The following is a 23475-nucleotide window of genomic DNA, read 5'->3' as shown; positions in this document are numbered from 1 at the left end:
TGGCGCTAGGTTATGTCTAGCGAGCGGTTGGTCGATTTATCCGGATATCCTATTCCGTTCGAACAAATGATTGAGAGTTTCGTCTTTCATCTTCCTCGGCGCACCATCCAGGGCCAAATCCAGTCTATACTCGCGCGCTTTTGGAGCCATCTTGAAGAGGTGCTTGACAGAAGGGCCAAAATGTATGTCTTTACTGGCGGCTCTATCATAGTCAACAATTCGGCGCCATATTCTTCGTCAACGTTCATGTACACATAGAGTTTTCCCTCCCAAGCTCCCAGCTCTGTCAGGTGTTCCCAGTGTTCAGCATTTATCCGACGCATCATGAGCCTCTTGGGAAACTCGCCTGCTCCCTTAATTGTCAAATCTATGCCTGGCTTCGAGTGAACGAACTGAGACAGAATCTCCTGGCGGACGTAGCTGCAGGCCTTCTGGGTTGCTCGAGCTCTTACCAGCGATTCCTGGCGTGGATACTCCGCAACTCGCTTCTCCTCGGCCTGCCTTTCACTCGACGTCTTTCTGCCGTCAATATCGACTGACCCTGTAAGAATGTGGAAGGGAATGTCTCGTTTCGTCCTTTTGGATAGAAAGCGATTTGGACTTAACTGGTGTCAGATTGGTTGGATCGGCCAACACCTAAACAATGACCAAGCTCATACCCAGACAGTGACAAAACATCTACTGTCTTGACTGAGTATTATCCACCTTAGCCTGCTAGATAATACGCTCCTGACTCTCGTTTCCTGTTTCCTGCAAAATAGTTGTCCCCATTCCCAAGCTTCCCTTTCGTCTTCCCCTCCTAGAGTCTTTAAGATTTGAGCTCTGCAGTTCATACGGATTACCCCTGGAAGACTTTTTGTACCGCGAATCCTTGGACGACCCGAACTTGTGAAACAGGGATAGCGGCTTCAATGACGAGAGCGAGCCAGCCACCAGGCCGAGATTGAACTCGATAGCCATCCAGTATAGCGAGGATGTCGCGTCAACTAAATCACGATCAGTAGTGAAGCTTAAAGTCAGATAGCCGGGAAACGCACAGGTGAGATCAGTGGAGCCCTGGCGCAGATAGTCAAGGGTGCTGAACCGGACGATGGGCGCGATGCACGCGATTATGCCCGACCCGAAGATCGCAAGTAAAGCGACAATCTTTCTTGTTGGCATTTTGAGACCCATCAAGATAGGAACCGGTGCGACAAGCATGACCAGGTCCCCCATGAAGATCAGGACGGCTTGGTACAGCGTGATCTTGTATAGGGTATAGCGGTTGTAGCAGTTTGGGTTTTTGATGCTCGTGTCAAAGGCAGCCCTAGAGGCCAAACGGTTAGAGGGTATCCAGACAGCGCGGACGGTAAGATTACCTAGCTGGGGCGCATTGGAATGCGAGGACGAAGGAGCCAGAGACTGAGAAGGAAACCTGAAAGACCATGAGGCCCGCGGTGAGTCGCTGCATCCAGGCTGGTCGCGTCGGGTCAGTAATTGAGCGGGTCTAATTCAGTGAAGAATGGGCGTACAGGTACGAAGAAAATCCGCCGAAGGAATATCAGGATGCTGAGCTTCACTGACAGCGATGCATAGAGATATAGGCACATTGCTGCATAGTAGAGCTGTTCACATATCCGGGTTAGCCATTCTGCGTGGTCACTGGTATATAGGGAAGACAACAGCCCTACCCTGAGCCAAACTGCGCGTTGCTCGGGGGACAGATTCTGCATATGCTGGCCCTGTCCATAGTATACAACTGCGACTCCGAGCCCGTTGAACGCCTGTGTGATGGCCTAGCACTCGGTTGATTAGCTCTAACTTTGACAGACCCGAGAGAGCAAAAGTGGGGAATATACCAAAGCAATGCAGACAGCGATATCATCGGCTCCGAAGCTCTTGACGACAATCGCTCTGGTGTAGAGCTGCAGGGGCTGTCAGCGTTGTTCTGCAGGTTATATAGAGATTACGGGGGGAATCTTGCCCTCGAACTACACACGATGAGAGAGAAGACTGCAGTGCCAATTATGAGGCCATAGGCCAGCGACTGCTGGTATTGCTCGTCTGCGGCCAGGCTACGTGACTGCACTGGCAACGACATGCTGGTTCGTCAGGCCCATTTGCGATGGTGAGCGAAAAGAATGTTTTGTGACATTACAGAAACGGCGAGATGTGAAGAGCAGGACAAGTTAAAGGGGCCTGTCCGTCAACGCTGAATCAGTGCAGGGTTTCCGTCGGCATATTGGGCTGCAGTATACCAACGGTGCGCCGAGCTAACGTCTGACAGGCACCCACCTACCGACTGCAGGCCAATCCCAGCCTTGCTAGGCGAGGGCTGATCACGGCCCATGGTGCTTAAGAACAATTCTTCCGAAATTCCGGCACTCATAATGTGGCTGAAACGCCGGTCTCTTTAGGGCACGACGGCGCGATCCTGCTCGACTCTCTGTTGCCGGGTTCTGCCCCTGGGCCTCTAACGGCTGTTCAAGGCGTCGAATATAAGTACTCAGCTGAGCAACGATGCAGGGGTCGCAGGTTCCCCTCAGCCGTTTCCTGCCATTGTCCCGATGGCGGAATCTCATCCGGAAAGACCTCGTTTCAAGGTCCTGATCGCTGGAGGGGGCCTTGTCGGGCTGGGTTTGGCCCTTGCCCTCGAGCGCGCTGGAATCGACTACGTGCTGTTTGAGAAGGGTCAATTTGCGCCGCAGCTGGGGGCTTCGATTGGATTGCATCCTCACTCCTTGCGGATTCTGGACCAGCTGGGGGTGTGGGGGGATATAGAGCGAGAGGTTGTTCCGTTGCAGGACCGCAATCATTATAGCGAAACTGGCTATTGTTTCGAGGAGTCGCATGTTATTGGCGTGATCAACACAGTGTAAGTCGACTCAGCGACCGATAGAGGAAACCAGCTAAGCCGATGGTGTTGGAGTAGGCTCCGACGACCGATTATCTTCATGGAAAGGTGCAGGGCGTTGGAAATCCTACACACCCACGTTCGAGATAAATCACGACTGCACGCGGTCAATGGCGTTGTTGCCTACGAGGAGACTGAGGATGGGGTGACAGTGACTACGGAGGATGGGAAAACTCATCGAGGGAATATCCTGGTGGGAGCAGATGGGATACACAGTCGAGTGAGGCAGTTGATGGCAGAAAAAAAGGCCAGTACTGACCCGGAGTCAAGCAGCCATTTGATTGAGGGTGAGACTAGCATGACTGAATATAAATCGCTTGGACGTTGTGCTAAGGATAGACCAGGCTTTACGAGCGAGTACAACTGCATCTTCGGGGTGTCACGGAATGACCCTGGCGCCCCTTTCCTTCGCGATGGAATGGTCCACAATGTGTACTATCCCAGATACTCGGCCGTTGCAGCTGCCGGGGTGCCTGGGCTGGTCTTCTGGTTTCTGTTCGTCAAGGCTGCCTCCACCACAAGGACGCCGAATTGTCCACGATTCAGCGACGACGACGCCGAAGCCCTCATTAGTCGGTACGGCGGTTCACAGCTTGGCCCGGGATACACAGTACGGGATCTTTGGAATGCGCGTGTCAAAGCCACGATGGCTCCATTAGAGGAAGGCGTCTTGAAACAATGGAGTCATGGCCGAGTGGTGTTGATGGGTGATGCAGTTCATAAGGTTAAACCTTGTCCATCGTACATCGAGTGCAGTTGCTGACACTGATTTCTTTTCTGTATAGGTCACCATCAACCCAGGGCTAGGGGGTAACCTGGCATACGAAGGCATCGCCCGTCTCACGAACGCCCTCGTCCCTCTGCTCAAGGAGCATCCCATACCATCGAAAGAACAGCTATGCGAGGTCTTCGATAAATACTTTGCCGGCCAAAGCCCACGAGCACATACTGTCTGCAGCGTCTCTGGGGAGATAACCCGCTATGAGGCTCAAGATTCCTGGCTGTACAAATTCGCCGCGCAGTACATTATCCCTCTCGTCAGCGACAGCAGAAAGGCTAGTGCATATGCTGCATTCTCGAATGGGGGACCGTGGCTGGAGTACCTTCCTCTGCCTGCTCTGGACATTGATCTTCCACAGCAACGGGAAAGGGAGTTGAATAGTTCCATCCAGGGCTTACCTCTGTTTTCTATCGTGGGGGGCATAATAGCTGGACTGGGGGTCACGGCTGCCATATATCGGCGTTATCACTAATGGCTGGGTGGTAGGGATAGAGGGATTGTACAGATAATACAAGTCCAGCCACTTTACCCAATAGGGGATCGATCCACTGATCCTGGTCAATGTGGCAACCTGGTCGTATTAACCCGTGATTGGCAGAGACAACTGGTGGGATTCCGAGCACATCCGGTGGGATATCTCGATGTTCACACAATCATTCTTCAAATATCAATCCAAATAAGACATCATGCCAGGAACGGACTCCAAGCGTTTTTCATGCCAATTCCCTGGCTGCAGCTCCAGCTACCAGCGCAAAGAGCATCTCCATCGCCACGAAGCCCAACATCGAGGCCCTCTTGCCCACCCCTGCCCGTTCTGCAAGCGCACATTTGCTCGCAAGTATGGCCTTCACCTGTTATAATGTTGTCTGAATATTGTCTGAGTAATAATAATGTAGTGACACTCTACGACGCCATGTCAGTCGCGATCACGCAGAGTCCCAGCTCGCCTCTGCGCGCACATCGCAGGCTTGCGAGAATTGTCGGGTCGCAAAAGTACGATGTCGGGGAGGATCTCCTTGTACACGGTGTGAGGTAAAAGGGCGTCAATGTATTTTCAGCAATCCTGCACCTGGGCAAGAAGACGCCGGCCGGGAGCAGCTCACTGAACCGGGTCGAGTTGAGGATGTCGACATGAACCTTGGACCAGTGTTCCCTGATGCGAATCCTGGAGACAAGGCCCAGCACTGTGTACATATGTACTTTGCCCACTTCCACCGTCACTGGCCTATTCTACATCAGGGCACTTTTGATATCGCACACGAACCCCCGTTCCTAGTCCAGGCTGTCATGATGGTCGGGCTCTGGGCTAGTGGAAGTGCATCAGCACAACGAGCAGCTGTTGAGCTTCACTCTAGATTAGGTCCTTCAATTCAGGAACAGCGGGTGAGTACTGTTCTATCCATCACGTACTGGATCTTACTGGCTACTATAGAGCAACTGGGACAAGACATTTCAAGAGCAGGCCGAAAGCTATACTACCCCTGCTTCACGCTGGCCCATTGCAACATACCAGGGTATTCTGTTGTACCTTATATTTTCACTAATTTCCTCAGACTCGAGGAGTAATTCCCTTGACTTGACACTATTTATGGCACCCTACGATCGCGATATCCTCTCCGCCCTCTGCGAAACATGTCTCCGGAACAATATCTTCTACTACCCTCGCATGCTCGAGCGGTATCGAGACCTCGACTCAATCACCTGCATCTGGGTGGGCGTTGAAGAGATAAAGCGACTCGGCCTGGCACTGTACAAGGTCTCTCGGCTATGCGGCGACCGACTAATAGGTCTCCCTGATCTTCAGTTTCCTATTCCAGACAGCAGACATCTTTGGAATGCGCAGTCGAATCCAGAGCTCTCTCGCCTTCTTCAGATTGAGGCCGACCGGGGGAAGAGGCTGGATGGGAGTCAGGAGGGTAACTGGATCTCGAGCTATGGGGAGTGGTTGGATGGTAGTATGGAGGTCCAGTGGATATAAATAACTATTATGTTCTTATCCTAGCCATGAAATATCAATTAGCATTTAGTCTTTTCCATTTCTCTATACCGGACTTTCTAAGTGGTTTCCAAGATGATATCTGCCAGCGGGATTATATATATCGCAGACTGTCCCAGAAATACAGATCCCTCGTCTTTCCAGTCTATATGTGGGATCTAGTTAATTAAAGAAGAGGCTATCCAGAATACCACCGCAAAGAGCACCATTATAATTAAAAACGGCGATAGCTGTTCACTGCATCCTCAACGTCTCTCCCAAGCCCCGGATCCCGCCGGAATCCCACCGGAATCCCACCAGCTCCACCAAGTCCCCCCGAGGTCGCCTCGTTGATTATTGATCCTGCACAATCTGATTGGAAGACTGGGAAGTGCCCGGGGATTCTCGTTCTTGGAACACGCTGTTGTGCCCCACTCGCCACTGCCTATATAGACTCCCCTCCCCGCGCATTACAGATGTAAACCACTACAGAAACCAATTCACTTCACATTCCATCTACTATATTATTATTATTATTACTATAAAAATGTCCGACGTCAAGTCCTTCCGCCAACTCATCGGCGTCCCCCCATCCACAGCCTCCGTCTCAGACTCGACACTGATCATCATCGACGCCCAAAACGAATACGCGTCGGGGCAGCTTAAAGTCGAGAATGTCGGCCAGAGCCGCAAGGTCATCGCCGACCTGCTCTCGCGATACCGCGCAGCCGGGAAACAGAAGAACATTGTCCATGTCGTGCACGAGACACCCGCAGGTGCGCCCGTGTTCACCCCGGGTACTGAGCTCGCGGAGGAGTTCCAGGAATTGACGCCCGGGGCTGGGGAGAAGGTTGTTACGAAGAACTTTCCTAGCTCGTTTGCGAAGACCGATCTGGATGCGTATTTGAAGACGCTTGGGGATAGCGGGAAGAAGATTGTTCTTGTGGGGTATATGGCGCATGTTTGTGTGTCTACCACTGCGAGGGCTGGGGCTGAGCTTGGATATGATGTGCTGGTGGCCCAGGATGGAGTTGGCGATAGACATATTCCTGGTGTTGCGGCGGATACTCTGGTTTCGGTGGCGCTGAAGGAGGTCGCTGATGCGTTTGGGACGGTTATTTCTGCTGCTGATGTCAACTAGACAGTTGAATTATATCTGGACATATTATTCTAGCTATTAGACATTATTCTAGCTATAAGCCATTATGGTAACTGCAAATCAACCTGCCTAAATATGATTAATCTTCTACCCACTCACAGCAAACCGACTCCTGGCACGCAGCATCGCTCCAAAGAAATACAACAGCCAAATCCCAATAATCCCAATCCCACTCAACCCCCCAAGCAGACTAACTCCCCTCGCAATCCCCAAATTCGCAAACATCGGCTGCGAAAACACCACAGCCCCGCAGGCAAACGCACTGCGGAAGAAATCATTCGCCGCGAACAGACTCGCTGCGTACGGCGGGTAGCTGAGCGGGATATACACAAAGATGCACTGCATGATGATGAAGCAGGTACCGGCGTAGATTGTGATGCCGATTGTAGGCACGATCCAGTGGATATCGGAGCGGGATGTAAATGCGAAGAGGAAGAGGCCGATGGTTGGGAATACGGACACGGCCAGCGCCGGGATCAGGCGGTCTTCGTTAGGGCCCATGCCGGACTTGAGGGTGCGTGGATTCACAACGGCATAGATGTAGACGCAGTAGGAGAATACGGCGAGCAGGCAGGCTACTAGGATGCACAGGAAGACGAGGCCCACCTGGCCTAGGTTCATGTGGTAGTAGACTGGGTAGACGAGAGGGAATGCCTCGAAGACTAGCGGTAATCAGTGGCCGGATCTATGGGAAAGATGTTCAACTTACACATGTAATAGATGCCGTAGATAATGGCCGTGTATACCTGCACGAAGAGCACTGCCGGGTCCTTGATGGTGATTTCCAGCGGCTTGATGAACGCGTCAACCATTATGCTCGACGGTTTCATGTCCTGCTGGTCAATCTCGCTCTTCGAGACAAGACGCTGGTCGCCCGTGAGCTTCCTGAGACGGCGGGCACGATGCAGTAGGATATTCGGGGTGCTGGTCTCGGGAAGAGAAACAAGCATAACCAGGAAGACTGGGGCAGATGCCCATATTGATTCGAAGAGGGACCATCGCCACGAAACGGCTGGGACGGAGAAGCCGCTGAGAAGTGGTCCCAGTGCCGCTATACATAGATTTAGCAGGGATCGATATGGAAGGAAGGATGAAGGAAAGAACGTACGTCCACAATATGCTGCAGCTACCCAGGCCGTCAACGCAAAAGGCATTGCCATGAAGCTATAGATATCCCCCAGCGATGCACCACCGGACGCCAGGCATGGTGACCCAAAGAATCCCTGTAAGAAACGCAGGACCATGAGTCCGGGGTAATTGGGCGCAAAGGCCGTAGGAATAGAGATGATGACGAATAGCAACATCGTCACGGCATAGACAGGGCTCCTCCCAATGATTGGGATCTCACTCAAGGGAGAAAAGATAAGGGGCCCAACGCCATACCCAAGCACGTACAGGGCTAGACCTAGGGTGGCCTTGATCCTGCTGACACCAAAAGCCTGCATAACGCCCTCTTCTGAAGCAGTATAGATGGCAGAGGAGGTATAGACCACAAAGGTATAAATGCAGATTATAGCCGCGATGGCAGCACGCTTGCCTCTGGACCAGTTGTGCGGGTTTTCGGGGTCGTTGGAATTGTACCAGTCGACAAGGATAACACCGTCTTTCGTGACTGTAGGGGTAATAGGGATACAGCTGGCATCGCTGCTGTTACCATTCGTATTGGCTGATTGACAACGCTGTAGTTGGCCGGCTTCAACATCGCTGCTGCCGTTACTACCTTCTTGTATGGCTCCCGTGGAGTCGTCTGTTCTGGGAGGGGATGAGTCCAAGTTATCGATCAGACTTGCCCATTGCGGAGGAAGTTGGAAGTCTGCCTTTTCATCAGGGTACTGGAGCAGGCGGTTCCTAGAAACGAAGCGCAGGATCTGCCCGATGGGGGCATCACGAATGATGTCTGCCATGTTGTCTGGTGTTTGATTGCGCGTCAGCTCCCTGGATTATCCATGCTTCATATACTCGAGTCTAGGACTTGTGGAATATTCCGCCTGCTTGATAATACGATTTACTCAGATCTAGGCCTCTATGCTTATTCTTCGGTGAGATACCGTGCAAACATCAACCACCAATCTTGCTTGGTAATGTCATATTGGTGCCTCGGTCGCATACTAATCATTTAATATATGACCAATAAGGTTTGGCTAACACCACTGGATTATGTTTGCCTTGCAGTGGCATTCCGAGTGCTGCTGGTGACAGACCCGTGCATCCATGGATCCGAGATTGCGGGAAAAGAAACGGCGTATTCCAAATCGGGCCACGAACCGTATAATATTGCTTCTTAATCTTTATTTTACGAAATATCTGCTAAAACTCCGAATAATACCTTATTCTCCACCACACATCCGTCACCGACAGCAGTACATGCCCGATAGCCTATATAAAGCCTAAAATCCAAATACGCAGTTTCGTGTCCCTTACGGTTATATCGATAGGCGAGAGAATAGGCTAATGAACATGGCGTCAAACCATCAGGGGATGCAGCCAGGAGCTGCGTAACCAGTGAAATGGCATCGGGATTCAGCGCCATGTTATGGAAGCTTTGTGGTGGTTGAGTCTGCGGGTGAACCATCATGCCCGGTGGTAAAGGTGTAGACAATGAGAATGTCGAATTGACTAAAGGGTTTTGGTTCCATTCATCCGCAGGAAGTGCAGGCCCTGGAAACTCCACCGTAATAGGGGGCTGCGGCCATCCTATTGACTGCTGCTGCTGGTTCGGGACCTACATTACTCACTATCAGCCAATCCCCACTGCAGCTTGGAGTGTCATCGGGGATTTACAGTCAATGCGCTCGTGGAAGATTCCCCCTGTAGATTGCCAATAGTGTCCTCGCCAACCACCTGGACCAGGGGAGATAGCCCTTCTGTCCCTAGATAGGAGTGTTGAAAGTCCTTGTTAATACCAATAGCCTCAAGCAACAGGCTAAGGCGACCATTCTCTTGCTGAAGTTTGTCTACGGTGTCTCTATCGTCATCGGAGCCACGTAACGATCCGTCTCGCCGTGACTGTTCGCAATCCTGGATTCTGGCTTCCAGCGTCGCAATGTAATCGCGCTTCCTAGCACGACTGCGACGCTGGTTGTTGCGTGTCCGCTCCAGCTGGTAGCTCTATCCCGAGATTAGCTGTCTCCGGTTTTCGCCAGAAGAATGCCTGCCTTGGATTTCCTGTCCGGCTCAGTCGATGACATACCGCAATGTCACTTGGAGTTAATTGATGACTTGATTGTGCTTCAAACTGGGGGCATGGGGGGAATACATACGGGCTGGCTTACCTCGTGTTCGTGATAATTTGTAATCATACCATGACCACATCGGCCTCGCGTGGAGCCAATAAAAGATGAAAGATCTCCCAATCCTGCGTGGGAATATTGGAAATGCTCCCGAGTGGCCCTGGTCGGGGCCAAGAGCGCCACCGGTCTGTCACCGATGCTCCGGTCTGTCACCAGCAGTCTTGGCTCGTTGCTGTTATGTCCCGGTTAGTATACTAGTATTGGCAAATATACGAATAGATTATGGCATATCAATCAAGATGTTTACATATTTAAGGACCCTTGCGTCCGTTGTATCATTGATCGTGCACCAAATCTTTACCATAGTTGCCGTACCAGCAGTCATGCTTACTGAATCGCATGTTCAAAAATTCAAGAGCGAGCTCATTGAAAGCACCTTCATAACCCCACAAGATGCAGAATACCCAGAATTTATCAAACGATGGAATGACGTTGGTGAAAGATGTGCTGTAAGCGCCATCTGCAACCCTTGTGTAATCTACCCTAACCTTGGACCGTACCTCCACCTACAGGGCGGCATTGTACTGGCAGGCTCCGCAAAAGATGTATCCACGGCAATAATACTAACTGTCGACTTCAACCTCGATCTCGCTGTTCGCGGCGGCGGGCACTCGCACTTTGCGGCTTCGTCTACTGACGGCGGTATTGTTATTGACCTGCGCAATATGAATAAAGTCACGGTCAACCAGGCCGCAAAGACCGTCACAGTTGAGGGTGGAGCTCTCTGGTCAGATGTGGACGAGGCACTCGGCGCAAAAGGGCTTGCGGCCGTCGGGGGGTATGTCGCTGTCACTCATGATTTATTCTAGATGATGCTGACTCGCGATATAGTACTGTGAATCACACGGGTGCGGACTTTAAACTTAAGCCATATTCAATCATGTCTTACTGACTTGTATAACGCCCAGGTGTCGGCGGATTGACGCTGGGTGGAGGGTATGGTTGGCTCTCCGGGCAATATGGGTTAGCCCTGGACAATCTGCTCAGAGCAAGAATTGCTCTTGTGGATGGCCGAATCATTACAGCTTCGGATACGTCCCATCCAGATCTTTTTTGGGCGATTCGTGGAGGTGGTGGCAATTTTGGTGTTGCTGTACGTACTCTCTCCCCTATCATTGCGGTATGCTAAGGGCTCGACCACCAGGTGGAGTTTGTATTCCAGGCATATGAAAAGCCGCGGGAAGTATTTGCGTCAGTCTCACACAGACTAGGATATGAATGTGTGGTGCTGACCTTTTACTAGTGGAATGCTTGTCTACACTCTAGACAAAGTGCCGGAGATTGTCCAGTTTCTAAATGAATGGAGCAGCAAGCAACAACCTAATGAAAGTGTTTTGCTTGCTGTTGTATCTCCACCACCAAACGGGCAGGCAAGTATAGCATTGAATCTTGCAAGAAGACTACAAGTTAATATAGAATAGAGCCAGCAATCGCTGTCGTGCCCTTCTACGACGGCTCTGAAGATGCAGCCCGCAAACGATTTGACAAACTCCTATCCATTGAATCCGTTGCCAATGGGACATCCATGATACCATACGCAAAGGTCAACTCTCTACTTCTTGACGGGGCAAAGCACGGCGGTCGCAAGTTCCAGGCTGGGGCAGTCTGGGAGCCGCCCTTGTTCCTTGGACAGCTGGACCAAGTGATTAAAGAATATACTGGGATGCTGCAAGCCTATCCCGAGACAGCAGGGTCGGCGGTGCTTTTCCAGTTTGATCACCCTGCTAAGATAGCTTCGATTCCGAGCGATGCAACGGCGTTTGCAAATCGTGGGTATCACCGTCTTGCTATGGTTGAAGTGAAATTTAAAAGCGCAGATCTGGACACTGTAGCCTTGCAATACGCAAAGAGAATTATGCAGACTGTCAGTGGTTGGGGCAGCGTCGCCTCAGAAGATAAAACACAAGGAGCGAAGGTCTAGTACGTACCTCAGGCTCTATTGTATTTTGTTGTACTTGGAGCAACGGGTGCTAACATGTTGCTTCCTAGCTCTAACTACGCCACTGGCGATGAAGATGCAAGGGAAATATTTGGAAGCAATCTCAAGCGCCTGAGAGATATAAAGAGAGTGTATGACCCTGGAAACATCTTCAACAAGTGGTTTCCAATTCGTCTTTAGAGGCGTCTTTCAGGTCGATGGTGCCATTGTGTGCAGCTCTGCGTGGTATGGTTTGGATGACAGAAGAGTAGGGTACGAAGATGGATGATATCTTAGAATTTCGGGAGCTGTCTTTTGCTATGCATCAATCTCCTTCCGCCCAGTCCTGCGGATTAAGACTGTGATATTTATGTGCAGTGCCTGGTGTAGGCTCAACCGAGACATGTAACAGCCCTAAACACAAGCGATCTCTGTTCTCCCACACACACCCCACCTAACTGCCTTTTCCTGCAGTTGTATTTCCACATGGTCAATCCTACTGTTGTTTGTTTTCCTGTGAGCCTTTGGCATTCTATTACCCATTCTGTCGACAACACGGCACACCGACTGCAAGGGAGGAAAGGAACATACGAGTAATAACAGCCTCGTAACCAACCCCAACCTGCTCGCCGTTGAATCCGGCAAGGGACACAAGCCTGAGATTGCGTATTGGAGTCAAAACTATCCTTGCAGCGCTGAGATCACGGAGGTCATCTTGACCAAAGTCAGCTACACTAGGGGTATCGCTCACAGCACCCGAGCTGCGGAACAGGAAGGGCTTCCAGTCGAGTATCATTTTCAGCTTGAACAAAACAGACTCCGGCCACTCTAGGAGGATCGGCCAGTCCGGCAAGATAGTGTCCCTTACATAGGATGTGAAAGAAACTTGTTTTTCCATAACATTACATTCTTGCAGACGGGATACACCACTCACAGACTGAGCCAGGCCCCATCCAAAGTCCAAAGCATGTAAGACGAGTAAAGAAACTAGTCCCTTTGTATGGCTTCATTTGATATTTAACTTTTCGCCACGGCTATTAAAGATCCCCAGCACTCGCACTGTGTGATTCCATCTGTCCATTATCTTCCCCATTCTCCCTTCATACAGTGTCGTCAGCATATCTGGATACAAAATGCAGGCAGCTTACGTCAAGCGGTCTACCATTGAGGAGCGGGTGAAGAAGGTGATTGCTGAGCAGCTCGGGGTGAATGAGGAAGAGGTCAGTAGCCCTGCCAATGTGTAAGGTCCGATTAACAGTGGTCGTCACAGATCACCCCCAATGCACGCTTGGTTGAGGACCTCGGTGCGGACTCTCTATCTAGTATTGAACTTTTCTTGGCTCTGGAAGAGGTAAGAAAGGGCGTAACAAGGTTCTGAATCTGATTCTAACTTCATTGGTTTAATTGTTAGGAATTTGACATCGAAATTCCGGATGAAGACGCTGAAGCATGGACAACTGGTAAATATTCTTAACTCTGCCTTCAGGTAGCAGGCGCTTATTATGATATTTACGCACAGTTCAATCGGTTATCGACTATATCACCGAACATGCTTAAACAATGGGTTTTCTCTGTTACTGTTTATAATCGAGGAATCCTCTTCACAACAATTACTGGAGTATTGAAACCTGAATGGCTCTTGAATTGAACATATTTCCGAGTAACATTGCGATTTCTAAAATACAATTCCATCGATTTATCGGATGAGTCCCTGGTCTACTGCTGTTGACGGCAGTCAATGGCTTCACATTCCACTATTGTGGCCGGCTGAAGCTGCTCAGAATAAGCAAGGATATCTTGATACATATTGGTAGAATGGTAAAATAATACCGTAATATGTTGCATTCCACAGTTCCTACCAGCTCAAGTTTCATCTGTACCTCTTTGCTGCGATGGCCGAATGGCCTTGGGCTGATCTACCCAGGCAAACTGGCCCAGTGGTTTCGTCAACCAGACATCGCCCGGCCTGTCTGCCATTCTTGGGGTTGAATTGTCAAACATCGTGCCGCTCAGGAAGGTATGAGGGAATCCGAAATCGAAGGGATAGGCTCCCTCGACCTCTTCGATTTCTTGCTCGTCTAGGGCAACATCAAGGCCGGCAATGCTGCCCTTGAGGTGGTCGACCTTCCTACCGCCAACAATAGGGAAGACATACGGAGTCTTTTGCATCACGTAGGCCAGGGCGACATTCAGAAGTTCCACTCCTTTAGCCTTGCTTACATCCTCAAGCACCGCAGAGACCTTTTTGTCATGCTCTGACGTGGGAATGAACTTGCGGCCAGGGTTATCCTTCTCGCGTTCTTTGAATCCTTCCTTCGTCTGGAACCTGCCCTGGTTTAGCACGCCGTACGGACACAGCGCCATCCCCTCCTCGCGCGCCATTGGGATGATGTCTCTTTCAAAGTCCCGCATTGCGGCGTTCCACATCCCCTGGTATACTGCGAACTGGCGCAGGCCGTGGTCCCGCGCATACTGGTTCGCCTTGGTGACAATCCAAGCCGGCGTGTCCGAAATACCCAGGTAAATGACTTTCCCTGCGACAACCAGGTCGTTCAGCGAATGCATCAGTTCCGGGATCGAGGTCGTGTAGTCCCACCAGTGGACGTACAGTAGGTCAATGTACGAGGTCTGCAGCTTGCGCAGGGACTCGTCCACACTAACCTTGAGGGACTTGGCGTTGTTTCCGCCGTAGTTGGACTGGATGCGGTCTTTATGCTGCGTCATGTATGCGGTTGTATACTTGGTCGCCAGCACCATCTGGTCGCGGTTCTTGCGTGCGGCCATCCATTCCCCGACCAGCATCTCCGAGTGGCCTTCCTGGTACCCGCTGGCAGTGTCGATGAAGTTGCCGCCTTGACTGTAGAAGTAGTCGAGCATGGCAAAGGCTTCCTTGTTGGAGCATTCTCCATATTTGGCCTCTTGCTTCCCGCCAAAGGTCATCGTGCCTAGGCATAGCGGGGAGACCCGGACGGCGGCGGTCGGTGCCAGCTGGCGGTGGCGGAAAAGAGAGGAGTCGGGGTTTTTCTCAATGGAGGTCATGGCGATGTAATATCTAGGCTGTGGGTGTTGAATCTATACTGTTGGTGTAGATTGCGGCTGCTTTTATATGTTGCATCGTCATGACGTCGAGCTGCCTCCTGTCATCATCGCCGATATCTCCGCCCTTCTGCCCACTCGCTGCTTACGGTGGAGCGGTGGGCTTCGCTGGGGAAATTGCTGCTGTTTCCTATTCGCCCAGTAACTTAATTAAGCTTGCTTGAGGCAGCAGAAGCCCATTGTGCAACCGCGCTTGGACGCTTGGACGACTGCACGGACAACTGAGTCGGCGCTTGGCACCGCCAACAAGGCCACATTGCGCTCGTCAGTTATTGTTACGAATCGGAGTTGATTCGGGCTGTTGACTAACATTAATGTTATCAGGTCCACCCCAGGGTATCGTGTCTGTTTCAAAATCGATCTTCTGATATCACAAGCGCAGAGTTGTACACGATCAGCATTGCTCATTATTGTCATCTGGCGGCCCCAATCCTTTATATCACCCCATCCACAACCCCTAGACGCTGTTCTAGAAAGTCAAAAACAACCTGATAGAGCCTGAAGAAGGTGCCCTGATGGCAATGCGTGTCGCCACCCGCATCCTCTCTCAAACTGACGATTCCGTGTCCACAAGGTGCTCACGCAACAACTGTGGCTGATTTTTAGGAAATGATCATTTTTCGCATCAACTGGTACTAATATACAGACAGCTTCATGGTCTTGTCATACATCAGACATCCAATCTCGTCCTTGTCGACTATCTCTCTGCGAACGAACTCGGCCGTGCAAAGGTAGTTGGATGCGCGCAGATATACCTCGCGTACACTCGTTTTATTTCGCGCTGATTCGGAGATTTCTGTATTGGTTATTGCTCGTTGTGCTGCGCGTTTCCATTCGCGTAACCTGTCGTCTTCATTGCCAGCGCGGATTCTGGAGTGATGGCGATGGTTTCACCGAGATCGGCACCACCGTAGTTTGCGTACCCAGATGCACGCAGTACTTCGTAGGTGAATCACTCGTTGGATGGAAAAAGTAATTAATGCGCATTGTGCTTGTTCTGGAGTGGGAACAGGAAGGTTGACTTCAATGTTTCGATATATACATTCAACCAACCATATCGGCCCGAGTAGGTGTACGTTGTATAGAACACTGTCGATATAGCTAAATTAATACACTGTGAAGAAATAGCGATGGGTTTGGTTAACAGCTAATTAATAATACAGCGTGGGCAGACCGATGACGTGGTGGTCGAATATCTGGTACATTATCTGTCAGTGCTGACAGGACAGTCTAGACCCTACGGAACAATGTAATACTGCCTATAATTACATATTTAAGACTACAAGTCCTCAGTATTTACTGACTATTTTGTTGCATTTCGATTGTCGCGAACTAGACACCATGGTCGTCAAAGCTGCAGTCGTCCAGGCGGAGCCAGAGTGGCTGGACCTCCAGGCTTCTATTCGAAAGACCTGTCGCTTTATAGGAGATGCTGCCCATGAAGGGGCCCAGATAGTCGCATTCCCTGAGCTCTGGGTGCCTGGCTATCCCGGGTGGATATGGTATGACTATCAAACTATCGCCATTGCAGGTCTTTACTAACCTCACCAGGAGCAGACCAATGGACCCCGTCCTCAATGTCGAGTTCGTCAAGAACTCGCTTGTGGTCGATTCTACCGAAATGGACGCTATTCGCAAGTGCGCAGCAGAGAACGAGATCGTTGTCTGCCTGGGGTTCTCTGAGCGAAGTGGTGGCACCGTCTACATTGCTCAATGCACGATCAACAGCGACGGATCTCTCTTGGTGGCCAGGCGCAAGCTGAAGCCAATCCATATGGAGCGCACAGTATTTGGCGATGGCCATGGTCCGTCACTGCGTAATGTCGCCCAAACTCCAGTCGGTCGCGTCGGTGCGCTGTCCTGTGGTGTAAGCACAACACCCTGTTTACACGGATGATTCTGAATTGTTTAGGAACATTACAATCCACTTTTGAAATACCACACGTTCTCACAAGGGGAGGAAATCCACGTTGCTGCGTGGCCTCCTGTCATGCCGCATCCTGGCGGTAAACATTCATATTCAATGTCTCAGGAAGGTCAGTAACCCTATTCCCAGTCTCGTAGTCTCATTTCCAGCTAACGTTGGCAAAGCGGTCGAAGCAGCGTCACGTATATACTCAATAGAGTCTCAAGCCTTTACCTTGCATTCCACCACCGTTATCAGCAAGAAAGGCATTGAGAAGCTGGGAACAGCGCATGGGATGGTCTTCAACGCACCTGGAGGAGGCGCGAGTGCAATATTTGCCCCCGATGGACGAAAACTGACAAAGGATTTGCCGCTTACTGAAGAGGGCATTCTCCATGCGGATCTGGACTTTGACGATCAAGTAAAAGAAAAGAGCCTACTGGATTGCTGCGGGCATTGTAGTCGTCCTGATCTGCTATGGTTGGTGTCGAATATGGAGGAGCAGAAGTCTGTTCGCTCGGCTTAATTATCAATCTACTGGTTGTAATTTTCTTACATGGTTTCTGAACTTAATTAATAATTCCTTTCGCCGTAACTTCTGCCGTGCCACAGTACTGGATAAGCTGATGGATCTGGAGTCTGGAACGACCGGGGATTGGGTTTCCAGTTCTGCAGTGTAACTTTGTCATGGATTACTCGCGAATTAGTCTATTATCGGTCAGAACATTCGGCTCCATTGCTAATGCATAAATACCGGCCATATGGAATATAGATTCAAGGATGGTTGACCCCAAAGACCCTTCCATACACTCGGTGTAAGAGTCTGCAGCTTGACAGACGAGGGACTAGTTTCCTACACCTATTGTATCCTTTATTTTGCTTTGAACATGCAGATCATATCCAGTCTGTGGCTGCTTGCGGCTGCAGCTGCCTATGGGAATGGTTTCACTTCGCCTCACAGCTGCGTAGGCCGTCACTGCATCCTACATCCTGGCAGCGTTGCTAACACTGCATAGTGCAAGAAGCTCCATGAACGCCTGCCATCTCTCGTTCACTTCCCGTCTTCCCCCGACTATCAGGACCGCCATTCCACATATTACTCACTCCAGCAACGGGAGCTCTTCCCAGCCTGCACGGTAAAGCCGGCATCCACAGAGGATGTATCCCAGATTCTCAAATTTGCAGAAACAAACCATTGCCAGTTTGCTGTTGCCTCAGGTGGACATATGACATGGAAAGGCGCGTCCAATATTGACGATGGGTTTGTCGTTGACCTGCGGGGACTAAACATGATTGAAATTCTGCCTAGCGAACATACCGCAAAGCTTGGCCCTGGCTCCACTTGGCAGACTGTTTATAAGGAAATGGCACCTTATAACCTTACAGTTGCCGGGGCGCGTATCAGTGAAGTTGGTGTTGGTGGCTTCCTTGCAGGAGGTAAGCTCTGCTCTACTCACACAGTGCATTGTATCTGACCAACACGAAGGCGGGATCACATTCAAATCGCAAGCCCTCGGGTTCGGATCAAACAGCGTGCTTAATTACGAGGTCGTGCTGGCAAACGGCACCGTCGTTAACGCTAATAAACAATCTCACTCCGACCTCTTCTGGGCGCTCAAACTCGCTGGTTCGAACTATGGAATCATCACCAGGTTCGACATGGCCACCTACCACTCACCCGTTATATGGGGCTCCGTCAGCATATACCCCTTTACCGATAAAGTAGTGACCGAAGTGTTTTCCGATTATCAGGCATATTCACATGACAATAACAATACCAATGTCTTCAAGGCGGTCGTTTTAGTTTATCAAGGCCGCCAACAGATGCTCATGACGTGCATCACAAGTGACGACAGCACTCCAGTGGCTCCGGCTACGAGTGTCGAGCCTTTTCAACATCTTGAAAAGACTGGCAGCACGCATGATGTGGTGAAGGATGTTATTGCAGCAGTTGTCCCTGGTGCAACCCGCGGTGCCTGGATCCCCTTTACCACAAAGGCCACCGCGAATATCGCCCTAGATATGTACAAGTTAGTCGACCAGGTCTACGGGTCACTGCTGGACAAAGAGGGGGTCTCGGTGTGTGTGAACTCGCAGGCATTCCAACGGAGCTTTATCGAGGCGACTCGCGATAGCCCGGTATACAATGCTATGCGCGAGAGCGGCGAGGACTTGACGAGTAAGACTTTCTTTGATTAAAAGACTTTCCCCTTGTCTAACATTGTCGTAGTAAACCTCATCATGGCCACATGGACGAATCCTGAAGACGACGAAGCCATGAAACGCGCCACAGACGAGCTGGGTAGACTGGCGGAGAAGGAGGCTCGACGGCGCGGCGTCTGGACTGACTTTGTCTACTTGAACTATGCGAATAAGGATCAGAGCGTGTACCATCACTCGCTGGCTCCCGAAGACGTGACTAGGATGATGAATGTCAGAGATGCTTACGATCCGGAGCGGAGCCTGGAAAAGCTGTGGCGTGGAGGCTATAAACTGCCCGCTCGGAAACACTCCTGGTTTAGGGCTAATGACGAGCTTTGAAGAAATTGACAGGGTGTCTGACAGTGGCCTATTGGCACGGATATTTCAAGAGTGCTGTTAAATTGTTTCTTGACTGTTTGCTGATATATCCAATTCGCTGTATTCCTGATTGGCAAGGTTATGTAGTTGACATGATTAGGCCCCAAGTAAATGTGATTCTCACACTGGAATACTTCTTCCTGTCTGTAGGATAACCAACAAGGCATATTCTTATGTGAAAGAGGCCTACATATGACTGCGAGAGTTGGTGGCTTTAGGTAGTTTGGTCGTATTTATACTCTATAATACTGTATAGTAGTGTAGTATTAATGTATTATACCGCAGTCTACACTCTTATCCGCTGCAACCTTTTATACAATCCGCAAGTAATTAAACCAGATCTATCAACTCCTTCGAGACCAAATGCGCCTCACCCAAAACCCCCTTGATCACAAGCACCAACTCATCAATCTTCCCCAAGAACCTGACATACGACCCCAACGCAACGCAGTACCGACGGTAGTCCTCGTCGCGCACCATATCCGCACTGAGCAGATACTCCGTCTGATGCGTCTGCCAATACTCCAGCGCGCGTCTCACAAGCGGAGTCGGGAGGATTTCCGGCGGCGCATCGCCCGTCCGCAGCGCTTGTTCACAGACCCCCAGCACGGCCATTACTTCACCGATGCAGCGGTGGTCCAGGATACCCATTTGCTGCGCGAGACGGTCCTTGTATTCCTGTGGTAGGGTTCCTGAAGCTGCGAGGAGACGGGCGAGGAAGTCGTTCAGGGCGTGGCAGAGCTGTTTAACTTGGGCCAGACTCTTCGAGTCGAATTGGGAGCTGGAGAATTCGAAGCGCAGGTTGTAGATCATGGGTTCGAGGAGGACGAGGGATTCGGTGAGTTCGAGCCAGATTGGTTCTGTGATGGTTTTGCCTTCGTTGCCTGCGCGGCCCCAGCAGGACAGGAGGAGGGCGTAGTGGTCGGATAAAGTGCGGAGAGAACGAGAGAGGGATTTGCAGACGTGGCGTGAGGCAGAGGGGGGACGGGGGAGCATCTGGACTATTGTTGCTGCGCCGATTCCGATCAGCACGAGGAGTAATCGGCGCCAGAATACGTTGTAGCCGACTCCAGGATCTCCGTATGTAGGATTGTGTCTGAATTGTCAGTTATACCCAGCAGGCAGTGATTAAAGTTGACTCACGTATCAACATAGCTGTAGGCGACGACTAGTAGGAAAGTCGCGGCGCCCATGATGCCTCCAGTAAGAAGATTGGGAGGAAGATAAAGGCGAATCCAGAGGAAGATTATAAGCATCACAGCGAGAACAGCGGACAAGCCATATGGATTGCCTGGACCATTTCCAGAACCAATATACCAGGCCAGCAGTCCCAAGACACCCCCTCCAATGGTACCAACAAGTCGAGCCAGCACCGAGAATGTGAAGTCGGCCATGTATACCAAGAGACCAGTCTGGGCCATGATCAGCCCCCAAAAGCCCTTCTCACGGTAAAAGAACCCTGCAGTGTTCGGAAGCACGGCAGATATCGATACAGCAATAGTAACAACAACCATGCGCAGGGCATACAGTCCTTCATCGCAGGTCAACCAGTGATATGTTCCAATAGCCGCTTTACCCAGAGGATGGCGGGTTTGAGGCCGGTATCCACGACGAATTCGCAGCTTCTCCTGTGCCGTCTGCGTAGCATCGCCGGCGGGGGCTTGATCGGGGTCGTCGTCGCTGGCTGGTGCCAGTGTAGGCGCCTTGTCCTTCTTTCCGAGCATCCACCGAGCTGCGTATTTCAGACTCGTCGGCCACCAAAGTCGAGTGCGAGTGGCGTCGGGGAAGACGTCTGACACGCGGGCTAGAAGAGCCTCTGTCTTGTCCAGTGCGTTTGCCATATGTTCTTGGAAGTTCATGCAGATGATTATGCCTGCCACCTGATCTGCTCGAGTATTCTGGTCTGGGTTATCGTTTTCAAACAGCTGGGCATACCCAGTAATAAGAGATTCCGTCATATCATGCAGGAAACCTGTTCTTGCTTGTCGTAGCTTCTCGAGCACGGTCTTCGTCCGCTCATACAGCTCCTCATGTGCTGCAGGCGACGCCTTGTGATACCAATGCTGCCGCTCGACAAACCGGACGCACTCGCCTGTAACTCGCAGTCCTTCTAAACAAGCGTCCATGGCCGCGACGCTATGGCCGGTGAATTCATTCGCCACATCGGGATCAACAGAGTGGTCTTCTGTATATTGCAACCCCTTGACCAAATCGGCCACCTGTGCGAGATGGTGCGCGCCGACCACCCGCTTCTTTTCTTTCTTCTCTTTCTTCTCTTTCTTATCCTTCTTCTCCTTCTTCTCATGTTTCTCCTGCTTCTGCTCAACCGGTTCCCCAGTCTCAATTGGCGGCTTCTTCAGCTCCTGGGTCTTGACGCGGCTTTCAATCGTACTTTTATGGAATTCCGAAAGTGACAGGATCACTGCTGCTAGCTGTCGCATGGGACTTTTGAAAGTGGCAACTGTCTCAGCGCCCCAGCTGCCAACAGAGAAGTCGAGTGGTAGAAACCCGAACGATGGCTCGAGTTTCCGGTACTGCCCTATGATTTTAGTTCGCCGTTTCTGTAGTTGCTGGGGATCTAGAGGTTCTGAGTCCTTGCTTAGGGCGGACGCAGAATACTGCAGGGAATCTTCCATCAGTCGTAGCAAATCCCCAATGCCTTCGAGGACGATATCTGATGTGGATTGCGGGAAGAAGAGAATTGTACAAGCAAATCCAAGCCCAGTACCTGCTGCAGCAGGCTTCACCAGGGCCAGGGGCAGAGTGCCATTGAAAGAGGGAAGGAGGGGTCCGTAACAAAGGAACAGATCGGTGATAATAATACCAAAGATCGCAGTAAAGGCGGTCTTTGGATTCGATGCTCTCAAGCGCGACTGGAATTGGTTAGTGTTTGATGCAGGAACATGCAGCTGGATAGGGATGGGGATATACAAGGAAATAGATGAAGACGCATAACATGCAGTACACGACAGCAGTCACCCGCGCATCCAACATCCAGCCATCATAGACCATGCGCTGAGCAATTCCTGCGACGGGGGATCCTGTCGACTGCGCCTCCGTCGCAGCAGCCTGTTGCAGCGCGGCCACTCGCGCCTGGGTGTCTGCGTCCGGTCTGGCGGCCAGAGCGGCCTTCATAGTGATGACGCCCCATGCCCATGCAAGGCCAATTCCAATGTACAGACTGAGCGATCCCAGGATGTAGACAAACAGTACACCGGACGGCGGGAGCATAAACAGCACCAGACTGGGGAAGTCAGCACCAGCCAGATCCAAGTAGAAAGCGACTCACCAGGCAAAGAAGGTCGCAGAGCCAAAATTGTCCGCGACAGGGCCGATGAAGATCAGCAGAGCAGCGACCCAAGCGGCGGCCCAGCAGCGAAAGAAGATCTTGAGGTCGCGCGTGTTGAAGTGGTCCAGGAATGCTGGCAGGCGCTGCTTGTGGCGGCCATCCACGCGATCGGACATCGCCAGAATATATTTGCAGATACAGGAAACAAAAGGAACAAGGAACAGCAACAAGACGAATCGGGAGCAGAATCTGGAGATGGATCGAGATCAAAACGTGGACAGTGATGCAAATATTGCGATCTGCATAAGCAATGCATGACTCAGCAGTATCCAGTGCACAATCCATAGTTACATTCAGGGTTTGCCACAAATCCACACAAATATTGTGCACAAACGACTCGGTCCGGGCAAAACCGACCGGAACGGACAGTCGCCGACGGTCGCCGACAGTACATAACTGTGCTGAGGGGCCCCTGAGTCCTGAGTCCTTGGGCACAGACGGCCCCATCGCTAGTAGGCAATAGTTGCCCAGATCGAGAGGGTGTACCAGATTCAGGGCCTTGCCAGTTGCACAAACCTTACACGGGCC

At 51.1% G+C, this 23475-nt stretch overlaps 11 protein-coding genes across 11 annotated transcripts; 6 read left to right on the top strand and 5 right to left on the bottom strand.

Moving 5' to 3' along the window:
• Positions 1-714: 714 nt before the first annotated feature.
• Positions 715-2080, bottom strand: APUU_40114S (uncharacterized protein; the record flags this gene model as incomplete). The annotated part of the gene is made up of 7 exons (XM_041703149.1): positions 715-986; positions 1038-1306; positions 1359-1444; positions 1512-1604; positions 1671-1775; positions 1839-1904; positions 1979-2080. The coding sequence occupies 7 exons, from the start codon at positions 2078-2080 to the stop codon at positions 715-717; spliced, it is 993 nt and encodes a 330-aa protein (XP_041555864.1).
• Positions 2081-2546: 466 nt separating this feature from the next.
• APUU_40113A (FAD-dependent oxidoreductase) lies at positions 2547-4146 on the top strand (the record flags this gene model as incomplete). The annotated part of the gene is made up of 3 exons (XM_041703148.1): positions 2547-2854; positions 2912-3617; positions 3679-4146. 3 exons carry the CDS (start codon positions 2547-2549, stop codon positions 4144-4146), a joined length of 1482 nt encoding a protein of 493 aa, XP_041555863.1.
• A 214-nt stretch (positions 4147-4360) lies between these two features.
• APUU_40112A (Zn(II)2Cys6 transcription factor) lies at positions 4361-5652 on the top strand (the record flags this gene model as incomplete). The annotated part of the gene is made up of 3 exons (XM_041703147.1): positions 4361-4512; positions 4571-5057; positions 5107-5652. The coding sequence occupies 3 exons, from the start codon at positions 4361-4363 to the stop codon at positions 5650-5652; spliced, it is 1185 nt and encodes a 394-aa protein (XP_041555862.1).
• A 544-nt stretch (positions 5653-6196) lies between these two features.
• ISC1_1 (putative isochorismatase family hydrolase) lies at positions 6197-6790 on the top strand (the record flags this gene model as incomplete). The annotated part of the gene is made up of 1 exon (XM_041703146.1): positions 6197-6790. One exon carries the CDS (start codon positions 6197-6199, stop codon positions 6788-6790), a length of 594 nt encoding a protein of 197 aa, XP_041555861.1.
• Positions 6791-6895: 105 nt separating this feature from the next.
• On the bottom strand, positions 6896-8712 carry APUU_40110S (MFS transporter; the record flags this gene model as incomplete). The annotated part of the gene is made up of 3 exons (XM_041703145.1): positions 6896-7470; positions 7518-7859; positions 7917-8712. 3 exons carry the CDS (start codon positions 8710-8712, stop codon positions 6896-6898), a joined length of 1713 nt encoding a protein of 570 aa, XP_041555860.1.
• A 389-nt stretch (positions 8713-9101) lies between these two features.
• Positions 9102-10112, bottom strand: APUU_40109S (bZIP transcription factor; the record flags this gene model as incomplete). Its single annotated transcript, XM_041703144.1, has 3 exons — positions 9102-9530; positions 9590-9916; positions 10110-10112. The coding sequence occupies 3 exons, from the start codon at positions 10110-10112 to the stop codon at positions 9102-9104; spliced, it is 759 nt and encodes a 252-aa protein (XP_041555859.1).
• Positions 10113-10421: 309 nt separating this feature from the next.
• On the top strand, positions 10422-12217 carry APUU_40108A (FAD-binding oxidoreductase; the record flags this gene model as incomplete). Its single annotated transcript, XM_041703143.1, has 7 exons — positions 10422-10876; positions 10930-10946; positions 11007-11191; positions 11243-11289; positions 11342-11472; positions 11520-12018; positions 12088-12217. 7 exons carry the CDS (start codon positions 10422-10424, stop codon positions 12215-12217), a joined length of 1464 nt encoding a protein of 487 aa, XP_041555858.1.
• A 932-nt stretch (positions 12218-13149) lies between these two features.
• Positions 13150-13573, top strand: APUU_40107A (acyl carrier protein; the record flags this gene model as incomplete). Its single annotated transcript, XM_041703142.1, has 4 exons — positions 13150-13236; positions 13287-13367; positions 13428-13476; positions 13536-13573. 4 exons carry the CDS (start codon positions 13150-13152, stop codon positions 13571-13573), a joined length of 255 nt encoding a protein of 84 aa, XP_041555857.1.
• A 306-nt stretch (positions 13574-13879) lies between these two features.
• APUU_40106S (aldo/keto reductase) lies at positions 13880-15055 on the bottom strand (the record flags this gene model as incomplete). Its single annotated transcript, XM_041703141.1, has 1 exon — positions 13880-15055. One exon carries the CDS (start codon positions 15053-15055, stop codon positions 13880-13882), a length of 1176 nt encoding a protein of 391 aa, XP_041555856.1.
• Positions 15056-16453: 1398 nt separating this feature from the next.
• On the top strand, positions 16454-17544 carry APUU_40105A (carbon-nitrogen hydrolase family protein; the record flags this gene model as incomplete). Its single annotated transcript, XM_041703139.1, has 4 exons — positions 16454-16614; positions 16664-16979; positions 17025-17148; positions 17204-17544. The coding sequence occupies 4 exons, from the start codon at positions 16454-16456 to the stop codon at positions 17542-17544; spliced, it is 942 nt and encodes a 313-aa protein (XP_041555855.1).
• Positions 17545-19928: 2384 nt separating this feature from the next.
• APUU_40104S (uncharacterized protein) lies at positions 19929-23063 on the bottom strand (the record flags this gene model as incomplete). Its single annotated transcript, XM_041703138.1, has 4 exons — positions 19929-20694; positions 20742-22471; positions 22530-22842; positions 22888-23063. The coding sequence occupies 4 exons, from the start codon at positions 23061-23063 to the stop codon at positions 19929-19931; spliced, it is 2985 nt and encodes a 994-aa protein (XP_041555854.1).
• Between the last annotated feature and the right edge of the window lie 412 nt (positions 23064-23475).

The sequence above is a fragment of the Aspergillus puulaauensis genome, chromosome 4, assembly GCF_016861865.1.
Source record: "Aspergillus puulaauensis MK2 DNA, chromosome 4, nearly complete sequence".
Lineage (NCBI taxonomy): Eukaryota > Fungi > Ascomycota > Eurotiomycetes > Eurotiales > Aspergillaceae > Aspergillus > Aspergillus puulaauensis.
This window is presented reverse-complemented; position numbering and strand designations above follow the sequence as displayed.